General features: G+C 29.0%; 1 protein-coding gene across 1 annotated transcript in view; it reads right to left on the minus strand.

Moving 5' to 3' along the window:
- The window catches only part of NimA (Nimrod A), a 36,548-nt gene extending 27,262 nt beyond the window's left edge, over positions 1–9,286 (minus strand). The window contains exon 1 of the mRNA XM_065500389.1: positions 8,885–9,286. Coding sequence (XP_065356461.1) covers positions 8,885–9,274 — 390 coding nt within the window. The 5' untranslated portion in view covers positions 9,275–9,286. The remainder of the gene's footprint in view (positions 1–8,884) is intronic.
- Between the last annotated feature and the right edge of the window lie 8,136 nt (positions 9,287–17,422).

Genomic DNA, 17,422 nt, shown 5'->3' on the forward strand with positions numbered 1-17,422 from the left:
AGAAAGTTTCTATTAAGGAAATCTCTCATTTAATGAGAAATTTTCTATTAAGGAAATCTCTCATTTAATGAGAAATTTTCTATTAAGGAAATCTCTCATTTAATGAGAAATTTTCTATTAAGGAAATCTCTCATTTAATGAGAAATTTTCTATTAAGAAAATATCTCATTTAATGAGAAATTTTCTATTAAGAAAATATCTCATTTAAATGAGAATGAAAAATATCTCATTAATTAACAAAATATCTAATTTAATAGGAAATTTTATTTGAAGAAAATATGTTAATAGTATGAAAATGAATATAAAATTTAACATGAGTGAAAATGCTACATTTCCATGATCAAGAACGCGATCTTCGTATGCCTTAGAAGTAAAAATTAAGATATCTTAACAATTTTGCTTTTTCATTTTACGATATTAATTAAGTAGTAATAGAACTAAATGTTGTTTGCTGTATATTAGCTATATATGTATACCGGATGAAGAACGTGACCACCAATGGAACACTTTTTCGTTTGTCATGTTGTCATGTTAAAATATTTGCATTCTTTTGTTTAAACCTTTCGTCTGATTAAACATGCTATATTCATAACTCGACATATGTTCCCATATCGTTTGTAATAAGGATTAGTTCAAGTGTGTTCAACCCAAAATTGCTTCTACTACCAGAAGCTTTATATTTATTTTTTATTTGTTACTTCGACACACATAGGTTTTAAAGTTCTTCAATGACTTTAACTCTTCAACTTAGTCCACAACTAATGCATTTTTGCTATCTTTACGGCTTTTCGAAAATATCGTATTTTCTTTGGCTTCACCTTCGTGAGAAGGGTATATTTTAGTTTGTCATTCCGTTTGTAATTTCCACAATATAAATTTCCGACCTTATAAAGTATATATATTCTGGATCCTTATAGATAGCGAAGTCGATTAAGCCATGCCCGTCCGTCTTTCCGTCTGTCTGTTGAAATCAATTTTCTGAAGACCCCAGATATCTTCGGGATCCAAATATTCAATAATTCTGTGAGACTTTCGAAAAGTCGCCTATTTAAATTCAGCAAAATCGGTCCACAAATGGCTGAGATATGAGGAAAAAACCAAGACAACCTCGATTTTTGACCTATATCTGGATTACTAAGTCATTATTATAGACAATATGGATATCTAATGATAGATATTTCAAAGACCTTTGCAACGACGTATATAAGACCATAGTAAGGTTGACCCACAATGGGTCAAAATCGTTTTTAACCCGAATTTATTTTTCACCAAAAAAAAAAAATTAAAAAACAAAAAAAAAATTTTAAATTTAAAAAAAAAATAAAATAACAATTCGAAAAAAAAATTTCCAAAAAATTAAAAAAAAAACAACTTTGGAAAAAAAAAATTTGTTTTTCTAAAAATATTTAAAATTTGTACTTTGAAGTATAATTTGGTGAAGGGTATATAAGATTCGGCACAGCCGTATACGGCTCTCTTACTTGGTTTTATTGTATGACATTTTAATATTTAAATGTTTAAAGTTTATAGGTTTCTAACTTTAAAATTCTTTTTTTTTTAAACAACTTTCATAAATTTAAATAAATTTATTCTTTTGATGCCCGGTTTGCCATCACTCATTACTATTTTTGGCTATTTATCGCTTTTTAAATGTTCAGTATATTGTTTGGTTTATTGTTTGCTTTAATTTAGTTAATTCAAATTTGGAGTGAAGTCATTAAAAACTAAAATAATTTATTTGTTTAATAAAAGTTTTGCTAGTTTTATGGTTTTATGCAAATATATAGTTGTCAGCGTTGTTTGACAAGTCTGGCACCATGCCACTTTGACACTATTTCATCAACAGTCATAAAAACTATATTAACTTATTAAAATAGCTTGATTTATGGCTGAGAGATCGGCGTTGATGGTTCTGCAGCAGTGGTCGGCTTAAGGGGATTTTGGTAATATGATCTATTGATTGTGATTTTTTTTGTTCTTAATTAATAATTTTTATAAACTTCTTTGGTATTCGTGTTGTTTACAAGAAAATTGTCGATGTTTGTTTTCTGTTGTTAATGAGTGCCGATCACTGGTTTTGAGTTTTGAAGGGCTTTAAAGGGCTTATTTTTAAAAAATAAAGCTATACATGAGAGATTTTTATCAATGTTTATATAAAGTTTGTTAAATTTTTGTCTTTCCATTACTTACTTTCAAATCGATTTGATTTTTTCTGCCCTATTCTGTTAGCAAAAGTAGGTCTTTAAAACACTACCCACCCATGGTTACTAAGCCATTTAAACATCTGATTGCTGCTATTAAAAGTTGACTCACATTCCCCATAACATGGCACTAGAGTACGGTTTCACCTACAATTCCACTTACTGAACCAATCTTAAACAAAAAAATAAACGGGTCATTATACTTTGAGTTGAAAAGGAGTTTATGGACATACAAATGCAAAAGCCAGCCAGAAACAAGTTGAAACAACATCATGTAGGACAAAAGACAAGCAAATATCTGTAAAATAATTTTGGTATTTGTTTTCAAAACCTCCATACAATACAATTTTCTGTGTTTTTTTTTCTAGTAATTTTGAAAAATATGTTAGACATCCTGCCTCAGCTAATCATGAAAAACTGGCTATGAAATGTTTTCAACATTTATAAACTTTGAGCCACTTTTAGGAAAAAAAATATAAAAAAAAACATTTAAACTAGTAAAAAGAAAAACAAACTTGCAAAATGTTATAATAAACTATTGACTGTTTAATGTTAGGTTTTTGGCGGTAAACTTGTTTCAAATTGAAAAATTTAACAAAAAAAAAAACAAACTATATTGAAAAGTAGAAACAAAAAACCGCTTAAATACCCGGAAATGCATAAAAGTCTAGTCGCCCAGTTTATTTTATTTGCAACTTTAAAAAAATACATAAAATATTGGAAAAAAAATCGAAATAAAAATGTGTAATTGTAGAGCAAGTTTGTGATGTGTTTTATATATTTTTTTGCCTACTTTTTATTGAAATTGTTTTTAAAAAAAATTATATCAATAAAATTTTAATTAATGTCATTATTTTTGTGTTTTAATTATTTCCATTTTATCTAATTAATGTTGGCTTAGTTGTTAAATTTGTTTAGTGTTTTTTTTTTAAACAATTATTTTGGGTTTAAAATTTTTCTAAATAAAGAAATTCTTTTTCAACACTTGTTTTATAAGTGAAACAAAAAACAAAGACAATCATTAGGAAAATGGTCAAAGACAAACTAGACTTTAAGAAGATACTACAAAACTCCAACAAATTTACAAGAATAAATCAACAGAAATCAAATAAAGTGAAAGAAGTTAGAGCCGTGATCAAGATCGGTTATTTACCTCAAAACAATACGAATGTAAGTGAATAACTTGTTATTATAATCAGAGTTCCAAGATATCTTTAAGCCCACCACTGCTCTACTGAATTAGACAAACTCATAGACCAAGCCCTCTTACTTGATCATCCTACCATCTAAGCACCACCACTACCCTCCGTAGGGTATCTAAACACCAAAAAACAAAACCAAACATCATTATACATTTTAGGATGTATTTGGTGTTGAACCAGTTTATTTCGTCTGAAAAAAGATCTGATTGGGACATTTGGATTTTTATGTTTATTTAAGGCAGGTGGTTTATTATATAATTTTTTTTGTTTACTTAAAATTTGTGGCTGTTTTTCTGCTTAATTTATTAGATCTTTTTGTTAAAGTCTTTATTTCTATTCATTTCATTTAATTTAACATTTTGATACGTTTTTAATGGTTATTTTTAATATATCTATTTTTTTTTTGTTGCTCGCAAAATTTAGTGCTAAATGTTTTAACTGAATATGGTCAATGCAATATTAATTAATGGCTATAAGTGATAAGAAATTAAAAGAATTTAAAATTCCCAAAAAGGTTAAAAATATTTAACAAACAATACAATGTATAATTATTTTATTAGCAAACAATTGAAACAAACAATTGTCTATAAATAATAAAAATATAAAATATTTCTGCAATAAATTCAAGCAACAATTGAAAATTTCTCATTAAAAAGACTAAAAATTAAATTAAAAAAAAGTACAATTTGAGGCTTTGGTTGTCACGTTCTTCATCTGATGTATATAGCTAATATACAGAAAACAACATTTAGTTCTAGTTCTAAATTAATATCGAAAAACTAAAAAGTAAATTTTTAAGATTTCTTAATCATTTACATTGAAGTCGGACGTATGTCCCGTTCTTGATCAGGGAAATGTAACCTTTTCAACTGTGTTAAAGTTTACATAAATTTGTATACTATTAACTCATTTTCTTCAAGGAAAATTTCTCATTTAATAAGATTTAGTAGATGTCACATAAATTGAGATATTTGCTATAAAAGAAATTTTGATATTAAATGTGAAACCAACTCAAAATTTCTCTTTCAAAGAAAAACTTGCTCAATATAAAAATACTATTTAATGAGAAGCATTGTTAATAAAAACTCCTTATTAAACCAGAACTTCAAGGACTCATTTAGTGTCCTTAAAGGTTAATGTATATAATGATCACACTAAAGATTTAATTCAGAAAACGTCTTTTAAGCTAATATTATTATTTTGACATAAATATTTACAAGGGTGTCAAAGTAAGAAGAAAACAACAATGCTGTACTTTTAACAAATTCCTAGCAAATCTGCTAAAGTATAAAGTATATTGCGATAAATCAGCTAAAAAATAGTCCGTGAAGAAACAAATCGAATACTGAGACCGAAAAAGTTTCACGATAGGAATAAAAATTATGCTAAATAAAAAGTGATATTTTAGTCTTAGTTGCAGGCAAAGATAGACTTGCCAACCGTCCCGTTTAAAGAGTCGAATGTCCCGTGTCCCGGCGATACTCTAAACGGGACGCCATTTGTCCAGTTTAAAAAAAAAAAAAAAAAACTTTTTCATTAATTACCACAAAAAATATAAAAAAATCAAAAATTGGAAATTGGAAATACCGATAACAAGGATGCTTTATTTTCTGAAATATAGTATTTTCTAAAAACTGAATATCACTATTTAACAATATACATAGGTACTTAGTGCATTAACTTCTATGAGTTTCAATAAACTCATTAGTAAACATTATTTAACTTTCATGAAAAATAAATGGCACGATACTCGCTCTAGGATGCTTGTACCTTTAGTTAAAGGTGAGTTGTTGGTCCATTGAAATGGACTGAGTTTGTCGAATTTATTACTTCAAATAATAATAAAAAAGCTGATAAAAGCGATTAAAAATATAAATTTTAAATTATGGACTGAAATAGGTAAACTTTATTAAATAACCCGCTGCGCTTCGTTACTCCTACGTAGTAAAATAAAAAAATTTTAAAGATTTTATAAACTATTTTTTTAATGAGGTGAAACAAATTAGGTAAAATTATAAAAAATAAATTTTCAGACAAAGTTTGAAGAATCTCGCAATTTTAATTATCCAGATATTCAAAATTTACTATGTACTTTGAATGGAAAGTTTCACACCCACTGTTCCGATCTAGACCATTTTAGATAAACTCTGTACAGTGATAAGAATTTGATTCATACAAAGTTTAAATACATTACAATTACTCCACATATTTGAAATTAACTATATACTTTGTATGGGAGGTGTCACTCCCACTAAACAATCCCGACCATTTTACAGCCAAACTATGTAAAATGATAGGTGAGCTATCGGACAAGTTTGAGGAATTTCGCAATTATAGTTTTGAAAATATTTATTTTCCTTTGTGTGGTAGGTGACTTAAACCTTGTTCCGATTCTTCCCAATTTGGTTAAACTTCATGTCGTGATATGAAATTGATTCATATAAAGTTTGAAGAATTTCACAATTATAGTACTCCAGATATTTAAAAATAACTATTTACTTTAAAAAATTCAGTCTCGCCCATTTTCAGCCAATCTCCGTATAGTGACAAGAATTTGATTCATACAAAGTTTAAATACTTTACAATTATAGTACTCCAGATATTCGAAAATAACTATTTACTCCTGTATAAAGTTCGAAGACTTTCACAATAATAGTTCTCCAGATTGTACACAATTAAAATTAATGTGTTATTGTTAATTTTAATAAATAAAATAGGATAATAACACTGCTTCAAAATAACACTTTTTGTCAGAACTTGAAAAGCGTCCTAATGGAGGTTGTATGCCTAGGTGAGGACATGCTAAAACCGTTTTCAAAGATTTTGAACACCCTCAAAATTTTTAGTTATTTTGAAACAAGTGTTTTAGGGTAGGTAGTACTTCAATACCTCTAATTCAGACATTTTAAACCCGATTTCAAAATTTTAAAAAATAATCTAAGAAATTGTTTAAGTTATTAAAAAAGTTAAATTTTTTTTTTTATTTTTTTCGTAATTTTTCAAATTCAACAATAGTGATTTTAATTTTTTTCTATGAAAACCAATTTTTTTTGCACAGTGCTTTAAAGACAATTTTATATAGACAAAATAAACCGATACTTATTAAAATCGGTTTATATTTGCAAAAGTTATTAAACTTTTTCGAAAAAAGTTCGAAAATATTTACCCTGTTTTTTTTACATTTATATGCGCTGGGGGAGAAAATACTCAAAAAGGTATTAATGAAAAGTTGAATAACTTTTACAGTTTTCATCCGATTTGAATAATTAAAACCATGTTTTATTAAGAACTTTTCTTTATACATTGATATAAATTTTTATAAGCTTTCATATCAAAATAAACAATGAAAAGCGACTCAAATCAAAAAAGATTGTAACAAAAGCAATACTTATAACTTACAAATGTATCCATAAATGCATGTAATTTTGAAGCGTAATAAGATTTCTTTCCCAACACGTTAAAAAAAATAAAAATTGAACAAAAACTGACTGAGTTACAGATCGATAAGTTGAAAAACATCACCGTAAACGGTTTTTTCAGAATAACTTCTGAATTTGAAGGTGTTTCTGAAATTTTTTGACACAATTTGTAATGTACTCAGAAAGTCCTATAACCCACGCTAGGTCATTTTCCATCGTTCTCTGATCATTTAGTGGTGTCCCGTTTTGGAAATTTCAAAAGGTGGCAATTTCTAGGCAAAGATAGCAAAAATGCTTTACCAGTGGAATAAGTTGAAGAGTTAAAGACATTAAAGAACCTTAAAACCTACGTATGTCGAAGTAACAAATAAAAAATAAATATAAAGCTTCTGGTAGTAGAAGCAATTTTGGGTTGAAAACACTTGTACTAATCCTTATTACCAACGATATGGGAACATATGTCGCGTTATGAATATCGCGTGATTAATCAGACGAAAGGTTTAAACAAAAGATTGCAAATATTTTAACATGACAACATCAGAAAGCCATTTATTACATTACAAACGAAAAAGTGTTTCAGATGTGTCACGTTCTTCAACCGATGTATATATCTAATATACAGAAAACAACATTTAGTTCTAGTACTACTAAATTAATATCAAAAAATAAAAAAGTAAATTTTTAAGATTTCTTAATCTTTTACTTCTAAGCCATATGAATGTCGCGTTATTCTTCAGGGAAATCTAACCATTTCACTCATGACAAAGCTTGTATAAATTTTCATACTGCTAACACTCATTTTCATACTCTTAACATTAAATGAGATATTTTCTTAATAGAAAATTTCTCATTAAATGAGATATTTTCTTAATAGAAAATTTCTCATTAAATGAGATATTTTCTTAATAGAAAATTTCTCATTAAATGAGATATTTTCTTAATAGAAAATTTCTCATTAAATGAGATATTTTCTTAATAGAAAATTTCTCATTAAATGAGATATTTTCTTAATAGAAAATTTCTCATTAAATGAGATATTTTCTTAATAGAAAATTTCTCATTAAATGAGATATTTTCTTAATAGAAAATTTCTCATTAAATGAGATATTTTCTTAATAGAAAATTTCTCATTAAATGAGATATTTTCTTAATAGAAAATTTCTCATTAAATGAGATATTTTCTTAATAGAAAATTTCTCATTAAATGAGATATTTTCTTAATAGAAAATTTCTCATTAAATGAGATATTTTCTTAATAGAAAATTTCTCATTAAATGAGATATTTTCTTAATAGAAAATTTCTCATTAAATGAGATATTTTCTTAATAGAAAATTTCTCATTAAATGAGATATTTTCTTAATAGAAAATTTCTCATTAAATGAGATATTTTCTTAATAGAAAATTTCTCATTAAATGAGATATTTTCTTAATAGAAAATTTCTCATTAAATGAGATATTTTCTTAATAGAAAATTTCTCATTAAATGAGATATTTTCTTAATAGAAAATTTCTCATTAAATGAGATATTTTCTCAATAGAAAATTTCTCATTAAATGTGATATTTTCTTAATAGAAAATTTCTCATTAAATGAGATATTGACAAATTTTCTTAATAGAATATTTCTCATTAAATGACAAATTTTCTTAATAGAAAATTTCTCATTAAATGACAAATTTTCTTAGTAGAAAATTTCTCATTAAATGACAAATTTTCTTAATAGAAAATTTCTCATTAAATGACAAATTTTCTTAATAGAAAATTTCTCATTAAATGACAAATTTTCTTAATAGAAAATTTCTCATTAAATGACAAATTTTATTAATAGAAAATTTCTCGTTAAATGACAAATTTTCTTAATAGAAAATTTCTCATTAAATGACAAATTTTCTTAATAGAAAATTTCTCAATAAATGAGCATTTTTCTTAATAGAAAATTTCTTATTATTATTTAGAGGAAATATTTTTCTTAGAGAAATTTTATCGATAGCTTCTTTTCTTAGGAGAAAATTTATGGAAAACTCAATTTCTTTACTGCTTATTGGAGAAATTGATTTACCCACCTGGACTTTAACCACTTCTCTCATTTCCGTTTTATAATTCGAACATCTTGGTGGAAATTCCAAGCACCATGTGGCCGTTCTTATCTTCACTGGCTGCATAGAAGGCGTACGCATTTCCTCCATATATTCCTCTTCTCTCGTGCAAATATGATTATTCTCCAAAGGAGTATTGGAAAGCACTGCAATACTCTCGGAATTATTTTGTACAGGCGTGTTAAGAGACTCAACAAAATTCTGATTATTATTACTACTGGCCGAATTCAAGGAATCACTTATAATGCCCGCCGTTAGATCGGTATTGATTTTTAAGCCATCATTAGCTTTTGAAAGATTAAGCAGTATTAGATTTAAAAATATTAAAATTTTTAAATATTTTTTAAAAATCGACATTTTGTTAAGAATTTTTTTAAGTTATTTATTTTGAATTTTTTTTAATTCTTTTTTGGAGATTTTTTTAATTAAGTAATTTTATTTTTATATTAAATTCTTTAATAAAATAATCATTTTTTTAAAACACTTTCACTTATTAGTTTAAATTTCTTAGAAGTTTTCTTCCGTTATCAAAAAATTTCACTTTCAATGCGTCTGATACGTTTAAACTTAATCGCTGTATTCTATAAACTGATCTCTAGAACAGTATTTTTACAATTTTACGATGTGAAATAAAATTCATGTCGCAACTACAACAACAAAGTTTATTACATGTTGATTGTTCTAAAAAAAATTAAATAAAATTTACAAAAAAAATATAATAAACTACTTACTCTCTAAAATGTCTCCAAATTGAACAAAAAAAAATACAACTAAAAAGTTGAACAGCGCTGCCGTTTATGCGTTTAATCTGTGCGTCGCACTGTCTACAATACAATAACAAAAGCAAATACAACAACAAAAACAACATTAACAATAAAATCACATTTGATTACATTCAATTAAAAATTGTACACAGATCATCATCATTATCAGCAACAACATGTGGAAGATCATAATGATCATGTTCATCAAACAAGTATTGTTTACGAGAAACACTTTTGTTATATTTGAATGAATGACGTTTTGTATGATAGTGAAAACAACAATAATAACAACATCAGCAGAGATGCAACATAAAATGACAGAACCGAACAACAAATTTTAAATTTCTTCAATGAAAATAAGTTATGGACAAATTTTCTGCAAGCAAAGAGTTCTTGATAAATTTTCTAAAAAATTTTCTCTAGAGAAATCAAATTATCGATAAATTTTCTCTAAAAGAAAAGTTATCGATAAATTTTCTATAGAAAAATAAGTTCTCGATAAATTTTCTAAAAAAAACGACAGTTGACGATAATTTTTCTCTAGAAAATAAAAGTTATCGATAAATTTTCATCAGAAAATTTCTTATTTTTCTTAAAAGAAATTTTTTGAAAACTTTTCTTAATAGAAAATTTCTCATTAAATGAGAATTATTCTTCATAGAAAATTTCCCATGAGAATACATAAGTTATCGGTAAATTTACTCTAAAAAAATAAAGTTATCGATTAATTGTCTCTACAAAAATTAAGTTATCGACACATTTTTCTAAAGAAATGCTGTTATTTTCTCTACAAAAAAAAGTAATTGTTAATTTTCATGTATAGACAAATTGTCGATTACTTCTTTTTTCTAGAGAAAATAACAGAATTTCTTTAGAAAAATGTATCGATAACTTATTTGAATATGAAAAAGTGCAATATTTTTGAAGGACTGAGTTTTAATGTGTCATATTTTTTAATCTAATTTGAGATATTGAATTGAAATTTCTTTTATAAGACCAAAAATTAACTTATCAAAAAAAAAATTTGTTCGGAATAAATTGTTCCTATTATTTGCAATCCTATTAAAATTTTGATACAAATTTATTTTAGAAACTCAGTAAATATGTAATAAAATCTTTATTAATTAACAAAACTCAATGAAATTTTTAACGTTTTTAAAAATTGCAATACTAAATAACAAAATGTAAAAACACTTGTCAAAAATTTAAAGTGCAATTCCTAAAAATTGGAGCAAAAATCCCAAAAATATTATTTTTTATTATTTTGCCCATAGGGTTCACATTTCCTTCGGGGCTGGGAAAATACCAAGGTTTTCAAGGCTGCTTTCCGTTTTCCGATGCCAGCTTCTGGTTAAAAAATAAGTAAAATTCCGTAGGTCAGGGGCAACATATTCCAAAAATATGACATGTTTTTTATACCAAAATGTTTTTCGTAAAGATACCTTACAGAAAAAAATTCGCCCAAAAAATAGCAAAAAAAATTAAAATTTTTTTAATTTTTAAATTGAAAATCCTTTATTTTTGGATCCACAATTGATATTGCTCTGAAATCTTTTGTATATTATTGGTAATTTAGTTTCATAATTTTAAAAAAGCGGACCACGGTATGGCGAAATTTTAAAATTTCAATTTTAAAATGACTATAACTTGGAAATTCTAAGAGATCTTAAGAGTCTTTTCAAGACCTAGCCGAGCGCTTTCCCAAAATGTAAAAGTCTTTGAAATCAGATGGGACACAAACAAGTAAGAAAGTATGGTCGGTCAAGCCCGACCATATAATACCCTACACCAAGTAAATGAGCAAATGATTTTTCTTTTAAAATATCAATAATTTATATTCGTGAGTGATTTTCGAAATGGGCCTTCTATGGGAGCTGTGACCAATTATAGACCGATCACCATGAAATTAGGTCGTAAGATTTATGTCTATATGAAAGTTTACTATGTTGAATTTTGTGAGTATACCAACATTTTTGAGTGATTTATGCACGTTAAAGTGATTTTCGGAAGGGAGCTATGACTAATTATGGACCGATCGTAACAAAATTTGGTGACATGAATTTTGTATATATAAAATCTATTTGGAGGAAAATTTGTGGAGATGCATATATAAATTTAACATTTATGACCGATAAAGTCAAATTTCGAGAGGACATTTGTATGGGGGCTAGGTGAAATAATGGACCGATTTCAGCCAGTTTCAATGGGCTTGGTCCTCGGGCCAAATTTGATCGAAATATCTTAAAAATTGCGACCTGTACTTTGCGCACAAGGTTTACATGGACAACCAGACGGACGGACGCACATCGTTTAATCGACTCAGAAAGTGATTCTAAGTCGATCGGGCATTACAAACATCTGCCCACTATGGTGGTGTAGGGTATAAAAATGGCACATGTTTAAAAATTGTAATGTACTTTGAGCCCCCATAGCGTCGCCCCTGGAAAATTTGTAGGGCCCATTTCAATAACTTAAACTTGAATACTCCCAGGCTATGTTCGTGTCAAATTTTATAACGACCGGACCAGCGGTTTAGAAATGCTAGATTTATTTCCAAAATATTATAATTATGATTCTGGTGCCATTGTCAGATGCATAAACAATGTTTTGTGATAATGGGCGAATTCACTTAAATGTGAATAAATTCGAAAAAAATCAATTGATTATTATCGCCGATATCTCATTTTGTTCCCATTACATATGGCTTTACGACAAAGCTAAAAATCTGGACAATTTCTGCCGTTTTCGATTTTTCATGATTTTTTTAAAACAAAAAAAATAACTATTTTCACGTAAAAAATATATCTTTTGCTTTAATTTGTTATTATAACTCCGAAACTGCCGATTGAAACGCTATAATAAAAGGATTAAAAGTTATATAAACATAGCCATTTCGCTGATTGTTTCATGTAAAGTGCTTAAAATGGTGATTTTTTGAAATTTTTGTATATGGGTGGGTCGGCCCTCCAAAATTAGTGGGAGTCGGTCATACATTTAGATACGATTGGGGCACTTAAAATGGGTCAAAGTAAAATTTTTCAAAATTTTATCTTTGGGTCAAATTAATTTTAGAGGTGTGGTTCCTTGGGCAAAGTTTCTTATTTTGATCCCTAGAAAATGATTTTCCTTGTCACTTGGGCGTTTTTATACCCTACACCACCATAGTGGGGAGGGTATTATGCGTTTGTGCAGATGTTTTTAACGAAAAAAAATATTAGTCTAACACCTTAAAGTATACCGATCGACTTAGAATCACTTTCTGAGTCGATTAAACGCTGTCCGTCCGTCCGTCCGTCCGTCTGGTCGGCTGGCTGTCCATGTAAACTTTGTACGCAGAGTACAGGTCGCAATTTTGAAGATATTTCGATCAAATTTGGTACATATTATTTTTTCGGCCCAAGGACCAAGGGTATTGAAACTGGCTGAAATCGGTCCATTATTTCACCTAGCCCCTCCCGAAATTGGACTTTATCGGTCATAAATGTTTAATTTATATATGTATCTCCACTAATTCCGCTCCAAATAAGTTTTATATACACAAAATTCATGTCACCAAATTTTGTTACGATCGGTCCATAATTAGTCATAGCTCCCATATAGACCCGCTTCCGAAAATCACATTAACGTGCATAAATCGCTTAAAAATGTTGGTATACACACAAAATTCAACATAGTTAACTTTAATATAGACATAAATCACACGACCTAATTTCATGGTGATCGGTCCATAATTGGTCATAGCCCCCATATAAGGCCCACTTCCGAAAATCACTCAAAAATATAAATTATTGAAATTTTAAAAGAAAAATGATTTTGCTCTTTTACTTAGTGTAGGGTATTATATGGTCGGGCTTGCCGACCATACTTCCTTAATTGTTTTTTTTGCGTCCCTACAAATCGACCCGCCCTAATAAACATCGCACAGCTGGCAATAAAAAGTGTCTGACAATGGCAACTTTATGTGTTTACACGATTGTCAGATGTCTGCCAATATTATTGTCTTACAATGTACTGACAAAGCTCTTTCTGACATCCTGACAACATCAAAATAAAATCACAAGGTTATTAGACATTTTCTGACAATATTGTAAGATGTGACAACCGTCTGACAAAAGGCTCTAGTATTTTTGGCTGGGCGATCATTGTTTTCGATGCAATATATTCAGCGTAAGCTTTGGTGAGCAATCGATGTTAAAGAAGTAAAACAAAACTTCCCGAAGCAAAAAAAAATTTTTGTTTACATTATAAAGTCCAAAAGATACGCAAACTATTGTAATATTTTTTATATATTTTAGCTGGTCACATTGCTTACTTATGCAAAATTTTCTTAACTTACTTTTGCTTTCATAATTTTTTTATGATTTTTTTTACATATGTTCCCCATTATCATGTATTTTACTCATGTCAATCTCATTTTACAATTTACTTACTCAATTTAATCATAATGTTTATTTTGTTGTCCATATCATATAAATTAAAAAAGGGTAAAGGGTGGTGACCACATGATTTTCAGAAAACAAAACCTAACTGTCTTGATAATTTGTTTAAAGCTTAAATTACAGAACTAAAGATTCTTGTCACATTTTCCAAAAAAACAAATTGTTGTTGCTGTTAATGCTTTCAACTCACTTAAAACAAATAAATAAAAATAAACATTATTTGAAAAACAAATTTAATTGAATTAAAACTAGCCACAACTTACAAATATAGTAGTCGTAGTCGTAAATGCAAAACATAAATAAACTGATAGTAGAACACAACTATCCCAAGATCACTTAAGAGATTAATGAACCATAATGAGATGGCTGTACTACTACACTTTAAATATAATGTTGGAATAGATACAATACATATGTTGGGGATTTACACCCACATTAACTTAACTACTTACTATATAGTTAGTTAGTTGTACAATTGGAAATAGTCACTAGAGTAAGTGCAAAAATAAATAATATGTTTAAGTTTATTTTCTTCTAAATAGTCATAAGATTAGTTGCAGCTAAAACGTTTTAATACTCATAAATTATTTGCACCATAAATGAAATTAAGGTGGGTGATGTTTTATTTGCGGAACTATAAAATTATTAGCAATTGTTAGAGGATGATGTTATACAATGAAACTTAGATAAGTAGTTTGAATTTAGTTGCTACACCAATTGTTTACTATAAAAGCATTGTAAAATTGTATTTTAAAACAGAAGATTAAGTTTTTTTTCGGAAACTACAGAAACTGGATTATCGTCAAATTTTCTACAAACAAAATTTTAATTCGAAAAATTTTCTTTACTGGAAATGTTTTATCGCAAATTTTCTATATATAGATGGATTCAAATTGTGTAAATTCATGTTGATAAATATTTCAATATCGATTTGAAATCAATGTAATCTGGGTTGCAATATGATGTTTAACTCACCGCAGCTTATGGTGAATGTGTTCCATAGGTTTCAATGAGCGAGTGATGGTTTATGCGGTTCAGAAGTGGCGATTTTGACACGGAACACAAAGATCGCACAGGCCAGCCAAAAAGGTTTGAGTATTGGAGGCATTACTCCATGAAGATTGTTGTCAAACTCAACAAGGGCTTGCAAAATCATTGGGAGCTAATCAAGCAGCTTTGCTGAAAACCATAGAAAGGGTGATTGACGTACACTTGAGAATAACTATTTCCATGGAACTCACCTCTAAATCCCAACATGTATAGACTAAGAGCAGATCTGTGGAAACAGCTCTTCACTCGTTAGTGGGCTCCATTGAAGAATCGTTACCAAGGAGTATTCACTTGTATTAATATCTGGTAAAATTCTAGATACAATATCTAGTTGTATGGAATAGACATTAAGTATACTGGGTGAGTGGAGAGTTTCAAGTGGACTTAGTGTTAACCTCCAAAAGACTGAACTGGTTCTCTTTACTTGGAGTTACAAGATCGATCACCTAAACTGAATGAAATTAGCGTTGAGATCAGGGATAATGCAAAGTACCTTGGCATCATTATAGATACATGATTATGCTGGAATCTGAACATTCAGAACAGGATTAATTTGGACTATGTGGCCTACTACTCTTGCATAAGGGCAATTGGTACTAACAGGGGTATTATGCCGAATAGTATCAACTGAATCTTCAAAGCTGTTGTTAAACCCATCTTGTGTTATGGAGTACTGGTGTGGTATAACGACTTGGAGACTGATACTCACCGGAAGGCCGTTGAGCGAATTCTAAGGACTATCGCGATAGTGATTACAGGCGCTATATAGTCTATCTCTTCTAAGGCACGTTTTACTAATTTTAACTGGTTACCAGTTGATTTGATGGTGATATAAATGGCCATCTAGGTTAGAGATGGATATCTAGGTTAACCGATGAATGCCAGGTATACCTAAAAGAGATACCGAGACATTCTTGGATAACGCTTATATGGATCCTACGACATGATGGAAATCAGGGTAATTGTATAGCAGATACATTGGCCAAAAGGGGTGCGATGTTAAATGAGATGCCCTTGTTAAATGGTTGTACAGCAGAAACTATATGAGACTGCACAAAACATTTAGACCAATGAACAATCCTGAATCTAAGTCGAATTTACTCTTTCATCAGAGAATCTAGTTGGTTCACCTCGGAGACGTATTTTAAATACCCTGCTGTTTTACCTTTGGATATCACAATGGGATCAATTTTGAATGAACTCAAGTGAGCTGCTGGACGAGTGTCTACCCATGGAATCTAACATAACCTACTCAAGCATCAATGTCAAAATGGTTGCGAGCAGCAGGTTTCATCCAAAAGCAGAGAAATTTGGTACCATACGAATTGAAGCCGAGAGACTTTTAGAAACGATTTTGCATGTACGAAATGCAGCTAGAACGCTATAAAAGAAAATAAGTTTTGCACCGAATCATTACTTGCGATGAAAAAGGAATCCATTTCGATAAACCGATGCGCGAGAGATCGTCCCGTCCAACCAGCCGAATCGATATGTAAGCCAGATATCCATGACGCTAAGGTAATTCTATTGCAGGAACCTGTACTGAACACAATTGATTCGTTTGAAGTGAGCATTGGTCGAAAAACGCCTAGAATATGCGGCCAGAAATGAAACTGTAATATTCAAACATGTTGCAATATCTATTAAAAAGTCTTTAGAATGAAGTGGTTGGGAAGTCTTGCCTTACCCGCTTTATAGTCCAGACTGTGCCTAATCCGACTACTATTTGTTTCGAACAATGCAAAACGATCACTCTGGGATACGCTTCACTTTGGAACACATTATCCGGTATTGGCTTGATTCTTTCATGGCCTCAAAAGATGAGCAGTTCTTTTGGCTCAGAATCCATATGTTGGCAGAAAGATGGGAAAAGTTCATAGCTAGTAATGACCAAAACTTTGAATATATTTATTCCGCATTTTTAAGACATACCCAATAATATGATAATTTTATAAAAAAGTACTATGAACTCTTCTAGAAAAAGTACTTTGATACTATTCTAAAATAAGTGCTCTGTACCGCAATTCTGTAACTTTTTAACGACAAAATTTTGTCGTTAAGTAATCAAAATTCGTTAGTTAACAATATTTATCGTTAAGAGATATTCCGAATTAAATTTTACCGATTATTTTCGTTAAAAATAGTCGGTAGATAACGAAATTTGTCGGTACGTTAACGACAAATAAAATGTTCTAGTTAAGCCATAACGATAATTGTTTAGGAGTTAGTTTTGTAACATAAATATTCGAAAT

This window comes from Calliphora vicina, chromosome 2 (genome assembly GCF_958450345.1).
Source record: "Calliphora vicina chromosome 2, idCalVici1.1, whole genome shotgun sequence".
In the NCBI taxonomy this organism is placed as follows: Eukaryota; Metazoa; Arthropoda; class Insecta; order Diptera; family Calliphoridae; genus Calliphora; species Calliphora vicina.